Below are 21,604 nucleotides of genomic sequence, written 5' to 3' on the forward strand. Positions count from 1 at the left end.
ACGACAATCGACATAGGTCTTGTAATTTCCAGGTTGAAACCATTTAAACGGCAAAATTCCACTGTTGAATTCCTGGCTTGCGAGCAACGGCATAGGATTGCTAATCCTGAAATGACGAATTCGTTCCTTGGTCTCAGTATGCAGGATAGTGCTGTCCAGTGAGCAACTCGGTCATGGACAATCAACAAATGGACATTAGAGGGATGGGAATAACTTCGAGCTACTTCGAGCTGCCACTCAGGATGCTCATTCATGAAATTGACGAGCAGCAGCTTTCAATTAATAACTGTGGACATATTAAAAGAAGTTGAAAGCAGGCCGAGTTCCATTTGAAAAGTACAGCCATTGAAGAAAAATAAACGACAACATGCTTTTGTTCCTTAATCATTGCCGTAGATCTTTTCTGGGTGCTTTTCACTTTCCGCAATCATAAAAACTTCTAACTTCTAAATACGCTCGAGTTTTGGTTGACGAAATGGTGTCGTTCGAATACATATAGAACAGATTAAATATGCTGCCCAGTAATGAATAAAGGTCAACGGTAAGTATTAGTTTCAAACAGCTGCTGACTAATACGAACTACAATTTCAGAATAATTAGAAGGAGCCGTTCAACTAGCTAAACTTCTTCACACGAATGTACAATCTGCACGAAATGCTGAAATCGATATGTTGTTACAAATATGTGCACTTTAGACCGCATTACTTTCTTTGTTCAACGGCTACAGAAACACCGTTCATGCTAATCGTAAGAACGTTTTGATGTTCACTTGGTTGGTGCTAATAGATTTTCAAAATTGTCGTCGACTTTTTCGTCTTTCACAGTTGACGTTCTTTGCTGCGGATCACCAAGTTTCTTCTCAGTTCCAGTTCATGCAATTCCTGAAAAGGATAAAAATATGTTTGTTTTTACCTGAAGATATTAGCCTTTGATTAAAAGAATTACGTATACATTGCTAACCAAAGCTTCACTAGACCAGAGTTTCCTTTTTGTTTCGTCCGAGTTGCTGCTGCTATTCAACGACGACAAGCTTAAGGTGCTGATTCCAACGGTTATGAAGTACTTTGCAACGACAATTTTTTCCCTGATCTAAATAATGAAAAGATTGTATTTAATTATGTAAGGCTATGTATACTATAGTTCTTTTTATACATACTTTTAAAACTGTGAACTGTGTGCAAACTTGGCACAGTAGAGGACACTCTACACCGTGGGGAAAAGACATAGCAGCGTGACTCGTGGAGTTGTTTTTGTTTTCGGAGAAGTTTCGGTCCAATTGATTCATGGTCCAGGCAGTTGCTTCCAGATAAATAGCCATCCCTGAGTTTTCGTAGTGCAGGTTGATCTTACTTTCACTGAAATAGATATTAGAAAATTTAATATTTAATTATTATAAACTCGTTGTGAGTCCAATCAAAACATACTCACACTGATGACGTGGGAAATCATCGATCAGGTATAGGATGAAAGCAACTACTCTGGGGATGTGCATGCTATGCATGAATCATATTAATAAAGCGTTTTAATTATGCTTTGACTAGATAATCGATCTCATTTTTTCCCGAATCGGGCCGACGTGTCTTCAAATTGATCGCTGGAACCTGTACTCGGCAGCTCACTATAGTTGATTGATTTTCAAAATGTGGCGCACTCAGTGCACTTTAATGAATTATTTACCCAGGAATAATAATTTTTAATTGTGAAATAATCACTTCAGATTTGTTCAGTACGTTTGTGTAGATACTTCGCGAAGATAACAAAAGATATTTGGTTGGATAAAAATTGTGGCGGAAGCATGCCATTTTTATTTGGCAACTATGGCAGCTGTCAGGAGGATGAACGTTGAGATGAACAAGGCTTGTTCATAAGAAAGCCTTATGATAATTTTACACAATAATCAGCTATGAATTTCATAAGGCAAACTTATGGTTTCCATTGTTACCTTATGAAATTAAAATAAAATGAATTCATAGGGTTTCATAAGGCAGGACTTATGAAAATCAAAATGTTTTTTCTAGCAGTGTACATTTGTTGGATTAACTAATACATGGGTAATCCAACAAATATAAGACAAATATGTCGATTATGGCGTCTCAAACATATAAATTACGCCAGGAAAACCAAATAGGAAAATGATTCGAACACATTGCGTTCGTCCGTGAACTTGAATACGGGTGCATATCAAAACAAACCTTTCTTGTTCGTTACTTACAGCTTTCCATGCTCGCCATAATGGCGGCTGCTATAAATATTTCTGATAGTAACCGCTTCCGACGCCGAACTGTATTCGACGCTCTCGTATCTAAGCAACAAATTCCACTTTGTTTATTAACCCAAAAAAAACACATTCTATTCAATCGGGCTTATACAATTTCTCAAGCAATTTCTTAATTTTTAGAATATTTGTTATTAATTACAGTAGCCGTTCGATAACTGCAACGCATTCTAGCCGTCAAACTGTTGTCAATCGACGTCAGATGCAATGAAAGTGCATCTAAATATGCAGCGCAATGCAGCTGTCATTGAGTTTGACATCAGTTTGAAGTTCAGCGGTCCGATAACTGCAAAACTGTTGCAACTATCGAATTGCAGTTAAAAAGTATTGCAGTTAAATGACTTGCAGTTATCGAACTTCTACTGTATTTGTATTTTGTAGGTTTTAGGGGCTTAAGGGTCAAACACAATGGATACGTTTGCGTGCGTTTGTTTTTGGCCCATTACTAGGGAAAGAATCCGATTGCCTTGTTTGTGATTCAAAACGGATCCAAGTTGGGACCAATCGGGAAGACTAATGTCGAATTTGTTTTTAAACCTGAGTCAGTGCCAACACGAACCCTGAATAAAAAAACATTTTCAGTTCCATCTGTCATTGGATATGTTGGTGTGCGTAGCATCGTGTTTGTTTTGATTCGAAACATATGATCCAGGACATCCAGTGCACTGGCAGTGCGTTGGCCTTGACTAATCATGATCATGATGTTTAACCCTTAAAGGCGCAAGGCTATTTTTTTAGAAATCGCCGAAAATATTTTTAACGTAAATAACTAATAAATTCATGCACAATAAACGTATTTTCGGTTTGTTGTTTTAAAACAACATTGCGCATTTAAGGGTTAAGTGGGTGAACTGATTTTTGCGGATAGTGGAATTTACTTTTGGGTGGATATACATACGGGAACTGCTCCTGGAATTCATCTCATGGCTCCGATATTCATCCCATCAAAAACAAAGCAAAGGAAAGGAATTTGGATTGTTTCGTATTTTTGTGATTTTTTTTTTCAGCAGTGAGCACGCATGTTGACAAAAAGAGGCTGTATTTCTTTGTTTCCCGATGAGATGAATATAATTGAGATGGATATCGGAACAGTTCCCCTATTTAATTATATTCAATAATTGCACATTTTTATACCAAGAATTCCGAATGTAAAAGAGATTTTCTATTCTACATTCATCTATTTCTGCAGAAGTTTTTTTTTCGGAGAAAACTCAGAAGCATGTAATAAAAATTCTCCAGGATTCGCAAATTTTTTTTCTCGCCACCTCTCCTGATAAAGGTAGCCTCACATCTTGGTATAATTTTCCGATGGATTTTGGGCCCCGTACATCTTCAATTTTCAAGAATCTCCCGGAGGAATTGCTTAAGATACTTCCTGGAGAATTTATTTATGTACGAAACTTGCGGAGCAATTCCTGAAGAAAACTTCGTTCCTGTATTCCAGAAGGAATTTCCAAATTAATTCCTGGAGCAACTTCCAGAGAAAATCCTGGAACAGTATTCAAAGATATTCCCAGAAGAATTTCCAAAGTAATTCATCTCGAAAGGATCTTTTGGAAAAAATATGGAGGAATGCCTGAAAGATATTGCCAAAAATTCAAGAAAGAATTACTGAAAGAATTTCTGAAGTAATTTCTGGCAGAATTCCCGAAGAAAATTCAGAAACGCACGAAAGAGTTTTTGGAAGAATTTCAAAAGAAATTCTGCATAAGGGTTTCAAGGGGAATTCCCAAACTACATAATTCCATCCACCGACCTAATTTAGGACACAATCTGTGAGGAAAACCTGAATGAACTTATACACCCACGTGGTTTTGACAGTTGAAGTACAGTTGTATTGGTGAACCCGGTGCGAAACCGTGAAACAACACAGTGCGAACCCGACAGATTTGGGGTTGGAACTAGTGCGAACCTAGTTCCAACCTGAGCGAATAAAAAAACACTTTGACAGCACTTAGGTTGGAACTTTTTAAAAACGAATTCGACATAAGAGAATTGCTTGAATTACTTCAGACCGACGACAATATAAGCTATTTTTTTTCGTTTGTACGAATCCAACCGAAAGTCCTGTTGAGGTCAGAATCCTGTAATTCCCGTGGTATTCTGCCTGTTAACCAATGTTAACAACCGTTCACATGAAGGTTTCAAGTTGTTACAAGTCTTCAGTTCGATTTAAGTTTATTTCCTTCGAGGATCTTAATATGCTTTTAGTTATTATATCAGGCTTTTAGAAATGCTTATCAACTTTCAGAAGGGCTGCCTTGTGTCAGGAGTCCACAATTTGGGAGTATTTACTGGGATCTGTCGAAGTTTCTCATACAGTCATTTCACCCTATTTTCTTACTCGATTGTAAAAAAAGCTATTTGAACGCATGAGATAAACGGTTTTATGCATTTTATCATGCATTAATTGACAACAGGTGTAATAAACACCCTCGGAGCAAAGCGATCTTTTGGTGTTTTCAGTGGTAGTTCAGACCTATTTTTGAAATCGTTTTCTGCTGGATCGTTAGTTAAAATCCAAACTACATGCGCTGTAGTACAAACTCTGAAAAAATGCCAAAAATATCTCCAAAAACCCTAAAGTATTGTTTTGTCTCTGACGTGCTATTACCCCAGTTAACCCTATCATATTTTCATTCCTGAAATTTTTCGATCTGGAAAGGCAGGGAATTGTCAGATTAGCGTCAATCAAATTTTCAAATAATATATCAGGTTTTTTGAAATTGTCAGCGGCGATGATTCCGTTTCGGTTGGACTTGTACACTCGAAAGGAAAACTTATTCTCCTAATCCTCCGGAACGGCCTCAACTTAGATCCTTTTTGCATTACAAACAAGATTATTCGTATGTATAATATGCATGGTTTTCAGTCGTCTTCGATCGAGACTAACTTGCCCTGTTTGGTTTGAGCAACTTTTCTCTTAATCAGATAATTTCCCTGGTAAGCCCAAGTATTTCTATATAAGATATTCGTTTATTGTTTATTTGTACCAAAACCTACAAAATACAAATAATTAATAAGAAATGTTTCGAAAATGGAGAAATTGTTCAAACTCGATGGTATAGAATGTGTCTTTTCTCTGAGAATGATAAATAAACAAAGTGGAAATTGTTGCTTATGTCGTTTTCATTTTTGAGGTGTAGCGACGCCGTTTAGTGCAGCATTTTGCACGGCAAAAACGAACGTTTTGAGTGCAGTTGGGTTTGTTTGTTATGGATACCTGTTGGATACCATAAAAAGAAAACAATAACAACGGGAGAAACTTGACAACAAACTACACTACACGGCACACTCTGATTTTTTCTGGTGCTACACTGCTTGTTTCAGTGCAAGAAAATGCTACACCAACCCCATGAAACAAGCACTAGTTCTTGAAGCCACCGTTTGTTGGCGTGGCGCTAGTGCTGTTTATGAAGTTTAAAGCTCCGTTCATACTGCACATTACAATTCGCGCGGGTATTCAATTATCGCAAAATGATTTTCGATCGGAAAAATTTTGTTTTCAACAACTTTAGTTATATTGTTCTGTTTCGTCATTTATTCAGCATGTTACGTGCGGTGATGGCTGCCAAAATAACTCATGTTCTGGTACGGTGCAGTCTATTCAACGTTTGGTTTGTGTTGTTTGACATCGCAGCGACCACCATCATCATGAATTAAGCATTATGATGATGGAAACATATCAAACGACACAAGCAAAACTCCAAACTGCTTCTACGCTATTAAAAGTTCGATTGTGGCGGCCATTAGCTTTAGTAAAGTGTTGTACATGACCAAATTAACTGGGAGAAGCAAATTTTGGGTGAAATTAAATAAATATATTGTAACTCTGTCAATTATCATCCGATTTTGACAATTTACGGATGCCTGAACTGGAAATTTAATAAGGTTTCACAGTGTGTTTACAGGGCCGTCTAAGGTCCTTTGAGAGAAAAGTTTATCAGAATCCGAATGAAAACACACAATTTATTTAAACACAATCTCATTTATCGAATTAAACTTGAAAGTGCCAGTTCTTACAAACTTGAGTTCACTATAATGTGGATCCAGAAGAGCGTCGAAACTAAGATAAATTATTCTACTTAGACATCTTACGAGTCATCGATAGTTGTTTTTTTTTTGGAAAACTGTTGGATCCGCGTCTATTTCTAAGGAAAATCTTTTTTCTTTGCATTTGATCTGATCCAACTGTAAGTGGATATCGCATCGTGGATAAAGTTTTGCTTTAAACTGGATCATTTGTGTGTTGACAGAATAATAGTTTTTTGAAGCCCAACTCAAGTAACATTCCAAGTTTTATTCCGCTATAGGAATGATTTTCAAGATCAAATTGAAAGATCTACTAATAAAACCAGCTTTGGTGTACTGGTGTACTGGTGTAGCACGAAAATCAAAAACGAACATTTTTGGTGCAAAAGTGTAGCACGAGTGTAGCTACACCGCAAAAACGAAAACGACATTAGATACGAGAGCGTCGAATACAGCTCAGTGTCGGAAGCAGTTACTGTTAGAAATATTTATGGCATCGACCATTATGGCGAGTATGGAAAGCTGGTATCTGGGACCCTCGTGCTGACTAAATCCAGCCATTATTATCACCAAAACAGAGATCTGTTTGAAATTCAGAGAATGACATTCGATTATTTTTAAACGCTCGACGCAGCAAGCTATGTTTTGCAAACAAAACAAAGCAATACTTTCATATGATTTGTATGAATAATATTGGAATATTTTGATTACCATTTTTGGGTGGCCCATATTGCCCAGGAAATACACTATTTTGGAATAAAATCGTTTTCTTGTAATATTTTTGGTTTTTCTTCAAAATTCTTGGACCATATAATGATTAATATGTTAGATTATTGATAAACACTTCGAAAATACATTGTTAGCATTCGCACAAATTTGTAGGTGGTACAAGCCAAGACTATTGTATGAGAGTAGCATCACTTTCATCCGTTACCACATATATTGATTTGGGACTTATCACTATCTCTTAGATGCAAGCAATGCACTCTCCAATATTCGAGATCTGTCCTGGCCACGTCCTTGCGAATTCTGAGGAAAGGGAAGGATGGTTAGTTGGACACCTACTTAAGAAAGATGCAGAGAACTACGACCTCTCATAGGTGCCACGGGAGATTTTGGGATTGTTTGGAAGGTTATAACAGTAGGAATCGTTTTGGTAGAACGTGAAACACAGAAAGAACTAAGATAGAAATACAAAGTAGGAAAGGGACGAGCCTGGAATTGAACCCACGACCTCCTGCTTATGAGGCAGAAGCTGTAGCTCCTAGACCACCGAGCTCGTCTACACTTCGAAAATATATTGTTTCGGATAAAATCATTATTAAATTAAAAGATTTGCTTAGGGTGCGCATATCGACCATATTTCCCCTGCAAAGTAGGGGAATTATGCCGTTTTCCATCTTACTGAACATACATTCATCTCATCGCGAAATGAAGAAATACGGCATCAATTTCGCCATCTCTTATTTTTTTGTTTAAATGCGTGCTCACTTCTCACTGCCAAAGAAAATTACAAAAATGAGAAACAAATCAATTTCTTTTTCATTGCTTGGTTTTTCATGAGAAGTACGTACAATGATCTATGAGATGAAGTCTAGTCCAGTTTCTCATTTCATTATAATAAACCCAGGATGCGAAATGCTATCGACCTTTGAAAGTGATGTAATTTGATTCCGTACACCCTTTACCTACCTGGATATCTGGTTGGCTACAGCGTTGATACACCTATGCCTGGCGTACTGTAGAGCTCCATAATCGTCGGTCCTGGGTAGAGTTTCCATCCCGGGACATCCCGGGACAAAAAATCCCGGGATTTAGGAAAATTCGGGATTTCCCGATTCCCGGGATATTATTTTTGAAATCCCGAAAATCCCGGGATACCCAGGACATAAAATATAGTTTCATATCCGGTTCGCAAACAGTGTAAATTTTTCTTCCCACAAAAGTTATTTGTTTTGAACGCGAAACCCAACTTAGGTGATAAACTTATATCATATTTTTAAACCTCCCATCAGACATGATTTTTTTTTCAAGTTCGTTTATTTGGTAGGCTCAGGCATGTATACGGAGCCAAGGTTATTTGTGATGCACAATCGATATCATCTTATTATTAAATTAGTAAGAGAGGAACAGACAAAAAAAGGGAGTGTTAATAGAACACCTTCACAAACCATATTAGATCCCCTATATCACTCAATGGAGAGCTACTGACTGATACTTTTTCCAGCAGTTACAGCTCTCTATTAATTAAACGACAAGTATCTACTACAGTACAAGATCAGCTACATCTATTTGGCGCCTGCTTCCTACCCATCTCCCGTTTACAGCGAGGTTGTGTACACTAGCTGATATTCGCCTTGTTAATCTCCTCGCGCCGCCCAACATTGAGTCAGTCTTCCTGAGCTTCATGCCTCCAAAACAATTCTTGATCCAATTCATGTCCTTCCAATCGACGTTCGTACAACAAACTTTCCAGCACATGCGCATGTATAAGTGGTCCGACCCCGATGCTATGCCTTTTTTTTCTGCTGACCAGCTCCTGACCAAAGCTCCGCTTGGACTCCTACTGACCAATTAGCAAGCTACCGAAAGTTCGAACCTCCCACTAAATTCTGTACGGCGCTACCCGTGACTTTCGCAGCCAATGCATGATCCCACGAAGCCACGAGACTTATGCGCGATTACGTTTCTGTAGATAATCCATCGACACTATGTTTAAGATCCGAAATCTTCCCGGACCATAATCTGTTCCAGGGTTGTTAATCGATAAATTATCGTATAACGGTTGTACGATGATGTTTCGTTGACGATAAAGTGAGCGTTGATTTAATGTTATCGTTATCGAGTACTCGTTGATTTATCGATAATTATCGAGTTAACTGTAACGTATACTACAGTTAAAAGTACAAATATTCTCAAGTTGGTTTTACAAAACCTATTTCAAGTATTGCATCACCTTCAAATATTCAGAATCGCGTTTAAATCGTGGATTTAATTGGAATTCGAGAAGGTCACCGAATTTACCAATCATTAAATTTCTTACATAGCCTTAGTTTTCCATAGTAAATAATTTGAGAATATTTTTAATGTCTTAACTGTTTAATTTAGTATGATTAACAAAACTTCTATTTTGAAGATGCAAAGCACCCAGTTAAACGAGTATTTTATGACCAACAGTGAGGACAAAATTTCTTAGCCTAACCAAATCATACTGAATAGGGGACGAGGTTAGTTCACCAATTCATTGGGAGTATTTTTTCTCGGTGCTAGAATGCATTAATGCAGGTCGCTGCATCAAATATTGTTTTAGAGCTTTCTAAAACATGAACTTCACCCCTGAACATTGAATAAAATCGTTTTTAAATCAAAAAATAAGTTTCCTAAGGAAACATCGAAAATCCAGGATCCAGGATTTCCAGGATATACGAACAAGTTCATCCCGAATCCCGGGACAATGAAAATGGCCGGGAAATGGAAACTCTAGTCCTGGGCGATGTTCCTCCAGTTTCCTCGAACGTTTAGGGTCCCCAGGTCCGATTCCACCGCGTGCAGCCAGCGTGTTCGGGACGTCTTCCGCACCCTTTAAAGACGGTACAAAAATAAGCAGTCACCAGCAACACTTATCACCGATTCTCGCATTCGTCTTCACGTTTTGAAATTATTACGAAACAATAGGTTCTAAACAGATTTTTTAGCTAATTATACATTCGATTAGCGGTGGTTTGACCAAAACAGGTTTTGTGAACAGTTGTCACACCCGCGTGGTGGACTGCAATGTGTTAAAATATTTTGCATTCGTATGTGGTCGGTGTTCTGCTTCACTGCAACAAACGCATTTTTTAACTGTAGGGTAGAATGCTAATTCCCGTCGTAGTTACCAACTGCTGGTTTTTCGAATCTTATTGAAACGACAGTGAGTAACATTAGGGGGATTCACTTAACGGCGTAGGTTGCTGTGTATCTGTTTATGGAAATGTTTCATTTGCGATTTGAAATATGTTTCTTGTGATTGAATGTGAAACATTTCTATAATCAGATACGCAGCAACCTACGCTGTTAAGTGTATACCCCTATTAATTTTAAAGTATCTTCTTCTGGCGCATTAAATGAACTATGGGATATTCAGAATCAGTAATCCAAAATACCCTTCAATTTTATCAAATTTGTCTTACAAAAATCTGTTTATGTCCACGGAAGTTTTCATTCGTCCATTCCAATATTCGATGGTTTGTTGTAAAATAAACATGTTATTGTGGGTGTGCGATTTTAACAAGTACACCAAATCAGTTTTTATGCGATACGTATATGACCCGAATCATTTAATGTGGTCAAAGGCCTGTTTTGTATATGTTGTGTGCCCCTTGTAACACGTTGAACAGAATCTGTGTATGGAAGATGTTCTTAATTATTCAATAAATTCCAGAAGTTGAGGACTTCAGATCTACACGCGTAACCAAAAATCTACAGGCTTGATTTGATTTTGAATATGGTTTGTGCCCTTTGGGTCTCCATTTAGCCTTGTGAGCAAAGGCGTAGGATTTCCAATCCGGAGATGGCGATTTCGATTCTCGGTCCGGTCTAGGATGTTTTCGGGTTGGAAACTTTCTCGACACCCTGGGCATAGTGTATCCATTGTACTTTTGTCACACAAGATACATACTCATGCAATGGCGGGCATAGAAAAGCTTTCAATAAATAACTGAGGAAATGCTAATAGGATACTAAGTTGAGAAGCCGGCCAAGTTCCAGATGGAATGTAGAGCAATAGAAGAAGAAGAAGATGTGCCCTTTGAGGCACTTGCCTTTCTTGTGTACTAAGTATATGTAAAGGCTTTCCAAAACCGAACTTTTGGTAGGAGGCTCGGAGCTCCATAGATTTGTATACCGAGGGACTCAGCTCGACGAATTGAGGTGATGTCTGTATGTGTGAGAAAATGATATTATCTTGGTTGTAATCTGCCATACAAGATACAAATTTATAAATGTAAAGTGTAGATAATACTAAGGTAGCTAAGCCGATAGGCATCTCAAGTCCCAGTCAGAATGTAGAATCATGACGCAAAAAGAATAAAACTATAATCTTCAGCTCTTCGACGCTCTAGTTGGTATTCTGTATAATTAATTATCAAATTATTAATCAGAGTGCATTCCATTCTTTCGAGCTACCGATTGTTTCAGAGTCAACAACCATCACTCAGATTCCTCTCGTAGCAGTAAGTGATGATCAACAATTTGGATAATTTTTACTGTCTTGAGACGTGACTCGGTACGACCGGCAATGGTGATGACTTTATGGGTGAGCAAACATAATACAGATTCCCCCTCCGTTGCTTTAATCTAAGCAAACGATCTGCATGGCTCATCTGTTTGTCTCATCCAGCAAAATCGTATTTGTTGAACTGGATTACTCAGCATTCCGTGTCGGTTGATTGTGTTGTTGTGCCAAATATTTCTTTCCGTAACTCCTTCCCACCGAACATTGAACTGAGCGGATATGAATAGGACAAGTCTGACGAAGGAAAATGTTCGGTTGGATCGGAAGTGGATTGATTTCTGCGACAAGTTGTTTGCTACTAAAAGTGAACGCTACCAGCTTAACATTTTGAATAAAATACACCACCAAACTGGAATTTCATGAAGAACTGGTGGACTTTTTAGAAAATTGATGGGAAACGGTCTAATAGATATTTCTACACACCTTTTTCAATGTTGTAGAAACGATACATATCATTTTAAAGTTTACCAATGAGCTTCAAATTGTTTCGGCTCAGAAAATGAGACCCTCTATCTCTGAAGCTGAAAAGTTCTAAAATTTTGCAAGTTATAAAAACAATCGGGGTGATAGAACACTTCGATTTCCTGGTTATTGGATTGCCTGGCCTCTTCAAACTTGGCGTCCAATTCAATAGATTCTCACGCCTTCAGCTTCACACGAAGTGAAGAAGAAAGTAAGTTGCAAAAAGGTTCTGGCCCCGTAAACCGACTAGATGATTTTCGCCAGCATATCGGCTTTATCGTTAAAATTAGTATAGGTTGACTTGACACAGTGCCCTAGAACTCAATACATGTTGACCGGGTTGCGGCAAGACAATATGTTTAGTGGCTGAACACATTGTCAAACTTGTTTTAAAGCGCATGTTACCGATTTTGAAGTACCTATTCAAAGCCGCTTAGTTGTCAAACTTTATACATACCTATTTAACTGTTCGTAGTTCCTACTCTAGCACTCTAGAATTGCATGAAATTTGGCTGTTCAGCATCCTATAAGGCCTATTTCATGAGATAGATCGAGTCAGCTGTTTTTTATCGTGTTTATCTATTTTGACAATTAGTGGGAACCTGTTTGTTTGGTTATTTCGCGCTGAACATTCCAATGGGTCGCATAATAAATTTTACCATGGGCGTAGCCAGGATTTCGAGCAGGGGGGGGGGCAACTTTTTGCGTCTTTCGTAGTTTTATAGTGGTTTTATGAAAACACATGAATATTAGTCCTTGGCACTATTTCCTTCTAAGTTCCAAAAACTTTGAAACGAAATCCACAGCCAACAGTAAAGGCTGGATCACAATAGCACGTTGCGCTGGGCGTTGAAGTCAGCGTTGTGTACTAGAACGCAACGCTAATAAACTAGACGCATTCATGCCCACAATGCAACGTTCGCGTTGTGCGTTTATTAAACAACAATAATGATATTTGAATTTCTAAACAGATCCGCTCTGAAATAATATTTATTATATAAAAAATAGGCAGAAAAAAAAACAATATGCAAGCTTTCTCCAGGAATTCCTTCGACAATTGCTCTAGTCATTCTATCTGAAGTTCTATCAGGAATTCTTTAAGAATGCCTCCAGCAACTTCTTCGGCAATGTCTTCAGGAATTTCACCATTAATTACTCCAAGAAATCTTCCACGAGCTCCTTTATAAGTTCTGCAGGGAATTCTTCCGATAATTCTTCGTGCTGTTTCTCATAAATTTCTCATTTCTGAAAAATTGCACCGTGAAGTTACTAAGAATGTTCTGTGGAAATTCCGCAGAACTGACAGTAAACATTCCTGAGAATTTCGCAAAAAATCTTCGAATTTATTGTGTAAATTCCTTAAAATTTTCCCTGAAAGTTTCAAATAATTTCTTGTGAAAAATTTAAAGAATTTCTCCTGGAATTCCACCGTACATTTATACAGAAATTACACCGAAAATGAAATTTTCGAAATGTTCCCGAAAGTCAGAACAAACACCGTCTTTAAAGTTGCATACTTAGCAGCTACAAGCTGAAATTTATTATTTCGGAATCAGTTCAGTGGAAAAACAGAAATACTAATCCTAACTTACATTTTCAGTGTTTCATGGTCTTCAGTTCTAAGGCCGATCAGGAATTATGGGGATCTTCAGTTCAGTTTACAGTCTACAGAAATGCAATTCACGGTTTTACAGTCTACAGATAATAAGAAATCCTATTCATTAATTTCAGGTTACGTACTGGTTCCACATGGGATCTAATAATGATACAAACTATGGATCAACTATACCTTTACTGACAACTATGCGCTAATTAATTGCAGTTGATGCCGAAATCATCACTCGTACAAAGAACTAAATAAATCAAACGAATTCAGTATATATAAATATAAATTTAGTAATTTACTCTGCAACTCACTATAGATTGATCCGAGCTATGCTATTGTGCTTCCAGTTGAAAACCGAAGTGAGCTCTCGCGACAATTGAGTTTTTCCTTATTTCCTGATGTCGCAACTGCATCGCGACTAGTGCGCATCTATGCCACCGTCGTGCGCCATGATGCGCACTAGTCGCGACGTAGTTGCGACAAAAGGAAACGTGAGAAAACTCGATTATCGCGAGAGCTCACTTCGGTTTTCAACTGGAAGTACAATAGTTTTTCACCACAATCAAATACATTGACTAACTGCGAGCTGTTCGTTTCTTTGCCGCCCGAGTGTTATCTGACACTCTTCTTTCGCTATCTGTCATTCCACTTGATGGTAGACTATCAGTCGCGAGGGATCCGACAGTGGTTTCACAACCGATTCGACCGTCGACAGTGTTGCCGGTGACACCTAGATTAATTCCCAAGGTAATCCTGAAAGAATTCTGGTGAAAACATCAAGACCACTGGGAGATCCTCCAGGAGTTTCTCCAAAAACTTGTCATCTCCCCCTTCAGGGGTGCATGAGACGGAGACAAAAAGTTGAAAAGAGGCGAAGATGGTACTGGCTCCCATTGCCCACGTACCCAGAACCGCCAACAATAGGTTCTAACTATATAGGGACCAATTAACAAAAGCACAATACTCGGAATCACCGCAACAAAAATAAAAACATAAATTTCACATGCAATTAAAAGATGTATTTTAGTACTTACGCTAATTTATTAACCTACAGTTTAGTATTTTGTGTGTGTGTCAGTGTAAATAGTGTATCCCGCGGCGACCGCTAACCGTAGTGTCTGCCCGGACAGACCCAGACTGCTCGCCGGCACCATGCCAGCTGTCCATGCCAACTGCCACTCTGGTTCACCATCGCTCTGGGATGCATGATTATGTAGCGAACGTAAGGCCTGTTAAGGGAATGCCAATATGATGATTTTCCGCCACTAATAAAACACTTCGGACTTGCTTCAAGCACTCATCTCAACCCTTACCGATCTCTTAGCACATCCACACTACTCCATTATCGCGGATTCCCGGTGCAGGCACAACATTACCGAAACTCGTTTCTGTAGGGTTTCTGTAGAGTAATAATTAGTAACTTCACTCAGTTGAGCCAAATCAGTGGAGTTACTACCTGGCCCTAGGGCTTTACAAAACACCCACTACACTGCACCGCATCTACTGTCTCACTCCACTTTCCTAATTTACCATTTTTTTGATTCCCGTCGGTCAGGCGATTTGTACTGCGACACTCTACTTTGACTCACTACTGGGACACTTGCGCGTAATGTCTGCTTGGCAGTTAACCGACAACTAACTGAGGATTGGTTTGGATCCCTGCCTAAGTTGTGTGATCGGCCGTCGCTTATGGAGATAGATTTTTGTTTCCATTCCGTGCGGCGACTTTGTCAGCTGTTTTGCAGCTATCACGAGGCCTTCAGACGTGTGCAGGTTACAAACTTCTCCGGGAATTCTTCCAGGAGGTCCACCGGCAGTTCCTCCAAGAGTTCTTCCAAGAGTTCCTCCAGGATTTCCTCTGAGAATTATTCCAGTAGTTCTATCGGCAGCTTCTACGGGGGTTCCTCTAAAAATTCTTCCGGGAAATTCTCCAGAATTTCCTCTGGGAATTCATTCAGGCTTTCTTTCTGGAATTCATTTAGTTTTCTTCAGGAATTTATATAGAAATTCACCCAGAAGCTCCTCCAAGAATTTCTCCTCAGGGAATTCTCCGGGATGTCCTCTGACGATGACGATGGTGCAGCTAAATACCCCTACAAAGGTTTCAGCTAGACGAGATTTGTCTGTAAGATTAATTTTCCACGATTTTTTCCTGGCACTGGCATTTCCTGGCACTGGCATCATGAAAATTCTCCTGGGAGTTTCTTCAGAAATTCCTCGGAAGTTCCTACGGGATTCCTCCAAGAGCTCCTTCGGGAATTCCACCAGTAGCTCTACCGGGAACTCATTCAGGCTTTTTTCAGGAAATCATTTAGGCTTTCTTCAGAAATTTAAATGGAAATTCTTCCTGAAGTTCTTCCGATAGTTTCTGTGGGAGTTCCTCTGTGAGGTCCTCTAGGAATTCTTTTAGGAGTTCCTCCTGAAATTCTTTCGAGAGTTCTTACGGGAGCTCCTCCGGCAGTTCCTTCGGGAACTCCTCCGGGAGATACACCTCAAAAGAGGAATTCCCAAAGTAATTTCCGGAGGAACATCCGGAGGAATTCCCGTAGAAATTATCAGAGGAATTCTAAGTCGCTAAGTTAACTAAGTCCCGTTTTATTAGGAAATGCTAAGACAATATAACAATAAAACCGGACTTAGTTAACTCCTTGATAAAGGTACAATATATGTAACCGAAACGTCGGATACAAACGTAAAACCCGTTTTTGAGCATAAGAAGATTGAAGGCCATAACATCAAATATTATTATTATCTTAATTTGGGAAGTTTTCAGTCCAAGGCTGGCTCACCTCGAATCCAGGAATTCCCTGTGAAGTTCCTGGAGGGATTCCCGGAGGAACTCTTGGTAAAACTCCTGGAGGAGCTCCCGGAGGTACTCCCACAAGCACTTCCGGAGGAATTCCCACTAGGAAGTCCTGAAATAATTCTTGGAGAAGTTCCTGAAGGAATTTCCGGAGAAATATCAGAAGTAATTCTCGGATGAAATACCAGGAGGAATTAATGCCGAAATTCCCAGATAAAATCCTGAAAGAATTCCCAGATGAATTGCTGATGAAATTATTGGATGCTTTCCCGGGCGTTTGTTCTGAAGAAATTCCTGGAAGAACTCAATGGAAGATGTCCTGGAGGAACTCTCAAATTAATTTCCGAATGAAATTCTGAAGTATATTCCGAGTGAAGTCCGGAAAGAATTCTAGGACAATTCGGCGAAAAAAATCAGGAGTAATTCCTGAGGGAATTCCAGGAGAAGTACCTGAAGGAATTCCCGAAAAAATACCTGGAAGAAATTCCGGGGAAATACTTGGACGAACTCCTGGAGAAATTCTCAAAGAAATTTGTAGAGGAATTCTTGAAGGATACTCTGAAGTAATTGCGAAAAGAATTGTAGAATGAAATCCTAGAGGATTTCGCTATTAAGTTTATGGCGGTTTCATCCCGGAGGAATTATAGGAAGAGCTCCTGGAGAAATGCCTGAAGAAGGTCCTTGAAGAATTTCCGAAGGAATTTCTTATCGATTTACAAGTGAAGTTATGCAGCGAAATCGGAGAATTTCTGTCATAAGTTTTGGAAGAAACTTCTGGTGGAATTTTGGGAGGAAATTCCGTATGTATTCTTGAAGGAACTCTCGAATGCATTCCAGAAGAAATGCCGGAGATTTTGCTGGTAGAATAGCCGAAGAAATGTCTAGAAGTAAAACTTAGAAAGAAGTAAAAAATCTTCAAGGAATTTCCTCATAAATTCCCTAAAAAAAATAGTGAAGGTTTTCTAGATAAAAAGGAATTACAATTACATGAGAAGGATTTTCGAACGATTTTCAAAAGGAATTGGTGGATAACTTCCCGGATGAATTAAGAAGTTCCCAGGGGAGCTTCTAGAAGGATTTTAAGGAGAATTCATGACCCCGAAATGTTTCGAGTTGTTTTGAACTTTCATATGTATGATGGATCCTGGATACTCTGAAAAGTTTTTGGGAATCTTTGGAATTTCAACCACCTATTTCTGAATATGATTGGATTGTAAAGTGCACATGTTAAGGGAATTTATTCCAGTCCCCGTTCAATCTTACCACCTTTTAAGGGGGGAGGCGACGGCAATTTTAGAACTTTTTTTTTCATACGGTTACGTGTTGCTAGATGCTCTGAGGATGAATGAATAAACATTCGAAACGTCGGCTTTGACTAAAACGGTTGTATTATTAGTAACCCGTGGACCGATATAACGCCAAAAAACCCAGAAAACTGAATATTAATTTTCTAAGTAATTCAGTTAATGGGGATGAGAGATACCTATCCGATTCAATTTTGGATCAGTTGAATTGCTACGAGGAACATTATTTGGACGCTCCAGGCAACATTTTCTTGATTTCTGAACTAGAATCAATTTCGCTGCTCAATCCGTTACTGGACAAGTTTATTTTGCATTTGGTTTATTAGTTTCCCACAATATAATTATTATAATTAGTTGGAATTTCCACTAGATTAAAAGATAAACAAAACTTTCGATTCGTTTGAATCGTTCTCCCATTTGGTTTTCTGGTGTGATGCGCATCAACTTTCGTTCGTAGTAGCATTACGCTTCAAAGTATGCATTGATGAAAATCCCAAAATGCACATGAAGAATTTACATAAAAATGTGAATTTAAATCGCATGATTCTTCTTGATTATGCATGCCAATAGATCATTTAGTAATCTGGGTTCAATCATTTAGTAGTTTGTCACTAATTCAACCAAGAGACTGATGGTTTTTTTACAACTTGCTTCAATAGTTGGTCTTTTTAATTCTACTAATAACGGGGGTAAAGCACTAATTGTAGTATGTTAATATAAATGATTGAAATTTTGTTGTCAAAGTAATATAAGTTACTGCAACTAGCACTTCGAATTATTTTTAGTGGAATTCAAACAACAAAATCTTAGGCAGAGTTTTTTTTAAATCTTTCATTTATTTGGAAGGCTCATTTGCCGAGAAGCGTTACGGAGCCGAAATCAAGTTTATCAATACATTTCTTGATTCTTATACATAGTGTTAGTTTTGGGGAACCGAAAGACTCGCGGTTTGGTCGAGGTTAGGAAATACAATAATACAGTAGGAATGGAAAGGATTTTAGGGTACTTAAGTAACTACGATGCTGATGCTCACAAAGTTCACATTCTTAGCGATGTTTCACATCTATAACGAAACAAACAAACTTTTTTTTGAGACGTCAACGAGAGGAAGACATACAGACATTAAAATGGACAACAAGAGGAAGACATTCGTAATGGGGTACGACAGACAAGGGCAACTTTCAAAAATAAGTGAACATGGGAGATCACGGCCCGGAAACACTTCCCTAATAGGCTTTGGTTGTTTTCCTCGGACCCGAAGATGTTCAGTTAGCGCAAACCTGGGGCCACGATGCTCCTCGCACGCCCACTTGACATGATCGATGTCCTGATAATCCTCACCGCAAACACAGAGATTTTCTTCCGAGTGTAGTGATTGAACATTAGACGACACGTGGTTCGAATGAAGTCTCGTCCCATATTCAATTTTTTGAACCATGGACGCTTCGACGGAAGAATCGAATACAACCACCCGAGCAAAGCTTGAGAGCAAATAGATAACTGATTTTGTTGTTGTGAAATCGCCTAATTTTGATAACTCAGATTGATATCCTTTTGGTCGTTTTAACGGTTAAAAGATCAAAATCTACAGCAGAAAAATCTTACTGTGACATCAAATCGAAAACTATTCCTGCTATCGATGAGAGCAAATCAAAAACTAATTTTGATATTGGTTCTGATAACAAAATTAGTACACAGTTTGCTGTCAGATCATACAATTTAGAAATCTACAGCAAAATGAGATCAAAATATGTAAACAGTCATGATGATTCATATTTGAAAACAAATTATGATTTCGATTTGATATCAATATCAAAATATGTTTTCTATATGCTCTCATTATGTTTTCAGACTTTGCTCGGGTAAGCTACCCGAGCAAAGCTTGAGAGCAAATCGATAACTAATTTTGTTGTTGTGAAATCGCATAATTTTGATAACTCAGGTTGATATCCTTTTGGTCGTTTTAACGGTTAAAAGATCAAAACCTACAGCAGAAAAATCTTACTGTGACATCAAATCGAAAACTATTCCTGCTATCGATGAGAGCAAATCGAAAACTAATTTTGATATTGGTTCCGATAACAAAATAAGTACACAGTTTGATGTCAGATCATACAATTTAGAAATCAACAGCAAAATGAGATCAAAACATGTAATCAGTCATGATGATTCATATTTGAAAACAAATTATGATTTCATTTTGATATCAATATCAAAATATGTTTTCTATATGCTCTCATTATGTTTTCGGACTTTGCTCGGGCATCTCCCCATTTGCTCATTTTTGTTGCCAGCTGATTCAGGTTTTCTGACGAACTAATGTGAAACATCACCTTCTTCGTAAAATCCATAGCGCCCACCTTTGCCGAAGAGTCCTTTTTATCATTTCCCGGGATTGAGCAATGAGAAGAGACCCAAGCCATGGTGATTGTGAATGACCGTTTTGATAAAGTACTCAAAGCTCCAAGAAAATTATTCAGCTCTTTCTAAGTGGAATATTTTCACTGCCATAAGACGAGTTTTGTACAATTCCCTTTAATTCCACCCCTTTAATTCCTTAGACTGTCGGTGAAGATGAAGATCCTTAGGCAGAGTTGTTGACAAACCTTCGCAGTCCACCATACAACACATTTTTAAATTCAGCCTCTGGAATGAGTTAGTGACAAACTACTAAATATCGAACCCAAGTTACGAATTGATCTAAAACATCTTTGATCTCCGCATGTTTCAAACGTGCCATTAGATATTTGTTAGCTTTTCCTCTAGGGTTTCATAATGTGGTATTTATCCTATCAACAGATTTTTATTTGGCGAGACTGAGGAAGCGTTTTGGAAATAAATACCCTATTGTGTGGCAGCGAAATAGCACTTGCCATTTACTATACAAATCAAATACTGTAAAACCTCTTTTTGCGCCCAAAACGGGGGAGCGTAAATGGAATTAGAGAGAAAAAAGAGGGCGCGTTATTTCTAATTTAGGGAGTAAAAAGAGGGAGCGTTATTTGGAATTTTGAGCGTAAAAAAGGGAGCGCTATTTGGAATTTGGAGCGTAAAAAAAGTTTGCAATCTTTTAGGTGAGCAAAATTTGATATTTACCTCACTTTTAGTCTTAAGATGTGTCTTTTACCAATTTTGGTATTAGGGTCGTCCAAATTGTTTCCGTTGTCATGGTCGTCCAATTGTTTGAATGCTGAGGCCTTAAGATGTTCTTGGTACGCCAAAAAATCAACTAGTCATGAGTAGTGCAGACCCTTGATAACGCACAGTAAGACGTTCATCATCGTTTTCACGTATTTAAAGTTTTACAAGAACCTCCTGGAGCTTGGACTTGTGCTTTGTGACACATTGGATAGAACGCAATCATTGCATAGGTTTACGGACATCCAAGAAACCCTGGAATAGGCCTTAAGATCTACACGCGTAACCAGAAATCTTTCGCCTTGTTTCAAAAATGGTACAACCCCTTTGTGGTACATAGAATAGAATGCGTCCATAGCCTAGGTTCACGGTCATCCAAGAAAACCCTGGAATAGGCCTTAAGATCTACACGCGTAACCAGAAATCTTTCGCCTTTGTTTCAAAAGTGGTACAAGCCCTTTGTGGTACATAGAATAGAATGCGTCCATTGCATAGGTTCACGGTCATCCAAGAAAACCCTGGAATACGCCTTAAGATCTACACGCGTAAACAGAAATCTTTCGCCTTGTTTCAAAAATGGCACAACCCCTTTGTGGTACATAGAATAGAATGCGTCCATAGCCTAGGTTCACGGTCATCCAAGAAAACCCTGGAATAAGCCTTAAGATCTACACGCGTAACCAAAAATCTTTCGCCTTGTTTCAAAAAT

At 38.5% G+C, this 21,604-nt stretch overlaps 2 protein-coding genes across 4 annotated transcripts in view; one reads left to right on the top strand and one right to left on the bottom strand.

Annotated features, from left to right (window-relative positions):
• LOC134220830 (uncharacterized) overlaps positions 1-21,604 on the top strand; it is a 47,012-nt gene that overhangs the window by 15,380 nt on the left and 10,028 nt on the right. The gene's annotated exons all lie outside the window — the stretch shown is intronic.
• Positions 526-1,816, bottom strand: LOC134220827 (uncharacterized). 3 transcript variants are annotated; one of them, XM_062699943.1, is made up of 4 exons: positions 1,425-1,816; positions 1,157-1,355; positions 961-1,089; positions 526-881 (listed from the first exon to the last, which is right to left on the bottom strand). In XM_062699943.1, the coding sequence occupies exons 1-4, from the start codon at positions 1,499-1,501 to the stop codon at positions 819-821; spliced, it is 468 nt and encodes a 155-aa protein (XP_062555927.1). In that variant the 5' UTR covers positions 1,502-1,816; the 3' UTR covers positions 526-818. The 3 variants fall into 3 exon arrangements, with proteins under 3 accessions (XP_062555927.1, XP_062555926.1, XP_062555924.1); XM_062699942.1 differs by having other exon boundaries at positions 952-1,089; XM_062699940.1 differs by having other exon boundaries at positions 946-1,089.

Source organism: Armigeres subalbatus, chromosome 3 (assembly GCF_024139115.2).
Source record: "Armigeres subalbatus isolate Guangzhou_Male chromosome 3, GZ_Asu_2, whole genome shotgun sequence".
Lineage (NCBI taxonomy): Eukaryota > Metazoa > Arthropoda > Insecta > Diptera > Culicidae > Armigeres > Armigeres subalbatus.

Bases quoted from the DNA above. Each gene is read 5' to 3' on its own strand.
- LOC134220827 (XM_062699940.1), bottom strand. From the start codon at position 1,501: ATGCATAGCATGCACATCCCCAGAGTAGTTGCTTTCATCCTATACCTG. The intron at 1,356-1,424 runs GTATGTTTTGAT...TATCTATTTCAG, and splicing joins TTCCCACGTCATCAGTGTGA to TGAAAGTAAGATCAACCTGC. The intron at 882-945 runs GTAATTCTTTTA...TATCCTTTTCAG, and splicing joins CTTTGGTTAGCAATGTATAC to GAATTGCATGAACTGGAACT.